We start from the raw sequence: 4,873 nt of genomic DNA, 5'->3' as shown, positions 1-4,873 counted from the left end.
CAAATTACTATTGAGCAATTGATAGAAAAGCGCATAGTTATGACGATATATAAGGCAATGATCATGAATATAGGCATCATGTCCGTGACAAGTAGACCGAAATGATTCTGCATCTACTACTATTACTCCACACATCGACCGACTCGTGCCTGCATCTAGAGTATTAAGTTCATAAGAACAGAGCAACGTTTAAGTAAGATGACATGATGTAGAGGGATAAACTCAAGCAATATGATATAAACCCCATCTTTTTATCCTTGATGGCAAAAATACAATATGTGCCTCGCTACCCCTACTGTCACTGGACGAGGACACTGCAAGATTGAATCCAAAACTAAGCACCTCTCTCATTGCAAGAAAAACCAATCTAGTTGGCCAAACCAAACCGCTAGTTCGAAGAAATACAAAGATATCTTAATCATGCATAAAAGAGTTGAGATAAGACTCAAATAATATTCATAGACAATTGATCATAAATCCACAATTCATCGAATCTCAACAAACGCACCGCAAAAGAAGATTACATCAGATAGAACTCCAAGAACATCGAGGAGAACATTGTATTGAAGATCAAAGAGAGAGAGAAGAAGCCATCTAGCTACTGGCTATGGATCCTTAGGTCTGTGGTAAACTACTCACGCTTCATCGGAAGGGCGGCAAGGTTGATGTAGAGGCCCTCCATGATCGAATCCCCTTTCGGCAGAGTGCCAGAAAAGGCCCCAAGATGGGATCTCACGGGAACAGAGGCTTGCGGTGATGGAAAAGTATTTTCGTGGACGCTTCTGATGTTTGGGGAATATTTGAGAATATATAGAGCTGGAATTAGGGTTAGGGGACTCCCGAGGGGCCCACAAGTCAGGGGGCACGCCCTGAGGGCTTGTGGCCTCCTCGGGACTCTTCTGGCCCTTTCTCCAAGTCTTCTGGGTGTCTTCTGGTCCAAGAAAAATCATCGTAAAGTTTTATTCCGTTTGGACTCCGTTTGATATTCCTTTTCTATAAAAGTCAAAAACAAATAAAAACAGAAAATGGCACAGGGATCTAGGTTAATAGGTTAGTCCCAAAAATAATATAAAATAGCATATAAAACATCCAAAACAGATATATAATAGCATGAAACAATAAAAATTTATAGATACATTGGAGACGTATCAACGTTTGCGGCTGGCGGAGGGTCTTCATCGTCGGACGACGAGGTGCGGCTGTTGCCGCCGTCGGAGTCGAAGAGGACGGTGAACCCCTTCATCCGACGGACCGCCCTGTCTTGCTCCCGCTTAAGCCTTGCCACCCGAGTCTTCACCGCCGCTACCTCCTTCGCCTCGCGCTCCGACTGCTCAATAGCTAGCCGGAGCGCCTTGGCGTTCCCCCGTCGGAGGCGGTGAGCGTTCGTCTCCGCCATCGTGAGGGAGCGGCGGTACACCCAGGCGAGGAGAGCGCGTCCTCGTCGACGTCCGGCTCCGTCCCGCGGCGGCGGCGTGTGGACTGCTCCACCGCCTCCCTCTCCCATGTACGCTGCCTCTCGCAATGCGCGGCGCACGCGTCCGACTTCGGAGTGCGCGTGCGGGCCGGAGGCGCGGGCACAAGCACCCAGCGTTGGCGCGTGCAGGAGCGGCCAGCGGGGGAAGGAGATGATGCGGGGCCAGCGTGGATTGTGCTGGCCGGGCGTCGCTGCGTGCGGGCCGGGAGGGTCCAGAGTCGGCGTCCGCGCTGCGCCGGTGCTGGAGGTGCGGCGACGCTCCAGATCCGGAGTTGCCGCCGATCTCCAACTTGGACAGCTCCAGCGCAATGCGAAGGGCCATCTCCTCCTCGTAGTCGAGCTCGGAGCCGGAGTCTGCCGAAGCTGCTCATCGTGGTGGATGGGAACGAAAAGGGTGAGGAAGAGGAGTGGACGGAGCAGGAGAGAGATAGAGTGAGCAAGGGTTTGAGCTCGTCGCTCGGATTTGGTTTTTTGTGGGGTCCATGATGGGCCAGGCCTGACAGGCGGACGCGTCCGGGCATGCCTGGACCGCCCCATATCCGCTTTATATTTAGACTGGATATGGCGTGTTGATCAGCCGAGCGTTTGTCCGCGATTTAAAAGGTCCAATTGAATCGATTTTTTATGACCAGTCAATGATCAATGGCCTGCTCGAGCATTTGAGACGGATACGGAAGACCCGGATGTAAATGCTCTTAGCCACCGTCCCAACCGGGCAACACAAAGTCTTGCTTCAGTCTGCGCCTAGTCCTAGCAGGTCGCGAATTTCGCCGGTTCTATTGTTGTTCTCTAATTATCTTCGAGCAGGTAAGATGTCGTCGTTGAGAAGGAAGCCTGCAAGTTCCATATCGTCACTGATGATTATTGCTCTACCAACTCCCATCATCAGCAGCTGATTTGACTAGCACCAGTACTTGCTGTCCTATAAAAACCTGATCCTGCTCCGGTGAACATCCGTACCGACAGATCACTAGCAGGCACCGACGGATTTGGAGCAGCTCTGATCTTTAGCGGTCATGGTCAAGAAAGGAATCCAGTATGTCGTGGTCAGTGCTCTCTTCTCCCTCATTTTTTCTCTTGTTGGCTCGAATGAGAACTGGTGTTCACCTGTGGTCTGGTCGCAGGTGGATGCCTTCACGGCCCAGCCGTTCAAGGGCAACCCGGCGGCGGTGTGCTTCCTGGAGGACGACGCGGCCGCCCCCGCGGGGGACGGCCGGTGGATGCAGTCCGTCGCCGTCGAGTTCAACCTCTCCCAGACGGCCTTCTTCTCCCGTGACTCGTCCTGCGCAGCCGACGCCACCACGCCGCGGTTCCACCTCCGCTGGTTCACCCCCGTCACCGAGGTCGCCGCCTAGCCTCCCACCTGACAGACACCCGCTGAATCAGCGTCCTTGCTCGCAACTGATCCGTATGCGCCGTCGTTTCCAGGTCGCGCTCTGCGGCCACGCAACGCTGGCCACCGCCCACTTCCTCTTCACGTCTGTCCTCGCGGAGCGCCATGGCGTGGTTGAGTTCGCGACCAAGTCCGGGGTCCTGACCGCCAAGAAGGTTCCTGCACCGGAGGCGGAGGAGCAGGGGAAGCTGTTCATTGAGCTGGACTTCCCCATGAGTGATTATGTGGGTTGCGATCCCGCCGACGAGCTGCCGTCCATCCCGGAGACGCTCAACGGCGCGCCCGTCGTCAGTGTTCACAAATCAGTGGCCACCAACGACTTCATTGTACTGTCTCTTATCTCACTCGCTCTTTTTTTTTAGTGCATAACCATGATTTTAAAAATTATTTCCTACTAACTTAGAAACAAAATTGAGGTAAAGAATTGTGTTTTTTTAGATGCGTAAATAATTGTGTTAGTGCTACTATAACAATTATACTAGGCTGAACAGGAAGACCTCTTTCTTAAGCCGCAATTGTCACAGAAACGTTGTTCGATAAAAATCATATGGCTATCTATGGCATTGATATAAGGATGCTCAAATTAACTGTAAACTGCATAAAACTTAATTGAAGGTGCAGAACTAAAGTGACAAATAAGAAACATGGATTCCTGAAATAGAAGTGGTTTGAAGGGAACGGAGTTCAGTTGCCGGTCTGACTCACCAAAAGAATCTGCCATGGCTTTCAGGTTGAACTTTCATCAGGAAAAGAGGTCGCCGATGTCCTTCCTAACATCGAAGAAATAAGAAAGTGTGCCGGCAGAGGTGTGATTGTTACAGCACCGGCGCCTGCTGGATCGGGTTATGACTTCTTCACACGCTTCTTCTGCCCAAAATTTGGGATTGATGAGGTAGGAATACATATTGATAGTGAAGCTGCTTTAACCATTTCACCCTAGTTCATAGTACAAGTCCATAACCTGTTCCCAAAATTTCTGTAGGATCCCGTATGTGGCAGTGCACACTGTGTTTTGGCACCCTACTGGGGTGGAAAGCTGGGGAAGCAAAAACTGATAGCGTTTCAGGTAATATAATGTTGCTGAAAATGTTTTCGACAAGTGAACTACTATCATTTACTACAGTGAATCCTTTTTTGGGGAAAAAAAAGTAAATGCTACAGTTAGCGCTCAATCAACCAAACTATCATGTCAATTTCCATTTTTCTGTTCATTTCATCATCAGGTATCTCCAAGGAGTGGGGCACTATACCTGGAGCTGGATGTTGCGAATCAGCGAGTGCGGATTCAGGGAGAAGCTGTTACTGTCATGGCTGGGACACTCTTCGCTTAGCTAGCATATTGACCATCCATTGACTTGCTCTATGAACTTGGGAGAAATAAATATATTTGCTGCTATGCACTGGTCTAATAATCGATTGACCGGTTTATGGAATAAAAATGAATTATCTGAACAATGTCACGCAAAACAAGCTGGACCCGTGTTATAGCGAGTGCGAATCAACATGCAACTCCTCAACTTCTTCAAAACGAGCTATCAACTTGCCACTTGTGGTGGGTGGTGATTTCAATTTAATCTGTTTGGGGACGGACAAAAACAACGCCAACATTGACTGGACTCGGGTGTCCATGTTCAATGGTGCCATTGCGGCAACGGCATTGCGTGAGGCGGCTCGGACCGGTGCTAGATTTACTTGGACTAACAAGCAATTGCAGCCGGTGCGGAGTGTGTTAGATAGGGTGTTCTTTACTCCCGAATGGGAGGTCCTTTTTCCCTTATGCACACTTGTTGCCGAAACACGAATTGGCTCGGACCATGTTCCGTTGATATTTTCCTCTGGGGAGGAATACATTAGACGTAGCTCTCGTTTCTACTTCAAAACGGCATGGTTCGAGACCGAGGGGTTTGTTCAGATGGTCGCGGATCGTTGGACTTTGATCTGCGCTCAGCTAGGGCCGCAACGCGGACCGGCAGAGTGCTGGACCGCGGCGGCTAGCAAACTCCGGG

General features: G+C 50.4%; 1 protein-coding gene across 3 annotated transcripts; it reads left to right on the top strand.

The window, feature by feature from the left end:
- Positions 1 to 2,049: 2,049 nt before the first annotated feature.
- LOC109779399 (uncharacterized) lies at positions 2,050 to 4,306 on the top strand. 3 transcript variants are annotated; one of them, XM_020338033.4, is made up of 7 exons: positions 2,050 to 2,281; positions 2,441 to 2,520; positions 2,599 to 2,817; positions 2,903 to 3,193; positions 3,598 to 3,759; positions 3,850 to 3,933; positions 4,091 to 4,306. In XM_020338033.4, exons 2-7 carry the CDS (start codon positions 2,491 to 2,493, stop codon positions 4,196 to 4,198), a joined length of 894 nt encoding a protein of 297 aa, XP_020193622.1. In that variant the 5' UTR covers positions 2,050 to 2,281; positions 2,441 to 2,490; the 3' UTR covers positions 4,199 to 4,306. The 3 variants fall into 3 exon arrangements, with proteins under 3 accessions (XP_020193622.1, XP_020193607.1, XP_020193614.1); XM_020338018.4 differs by having other exon boundaries at positions 2,364 to 2,520; XM_020338025.4 differs by having other exon boundaries at positions 2,101 to 2,281; positions 2,367 to 2,520.
- Positions 4,307 to 4,873: the final 567 nt, after the last annotated feature.

The sequence above is a fragment of the Aegilops tauschii genome, chromosome 3 (assembly GCF_002575655.3).
Source record: "Aegilops tauschii subsp. strangulata cultivar AL8/78 chromosome 3, Aet v6.0, whole genome shotgun sequence".
NCBI lineage: Eukaryota > Viridiplantae > Streptophyta > Magnoliopsida > Poales > Poaceae > Aegilops > Aegilops tauschii.
This window is presented reverse-complemented; position numbering and strand designations above follow the sequence as displayed.

What these genes read in the sequence shown, in the direction of transcription:
- LOC109779399 (XM_020338033.4), top strand. Translation starts at nt 2,491, where the DNA reads ATGGTCAAGAAAGGAATCCAGTATGTCGTG. An exon ending in TGGCCACCAACGACTTCATT is followed by an intron (nt 3,194 to 3,597) that starts GTACTGTCTCTT and finishes CATGGCTTTCAG; the next exon opens with GTTGAACTTTCATCAGGAAA. An exon ending in CAAAATTTGGGATTGATGAG is followed by an intron (nt 3,760 to 3,849) that starts GTAGGAATACAT and finishes AAATTTCTGTAG; the next exon opens with GATCCCGTATGTGGCAGTGC.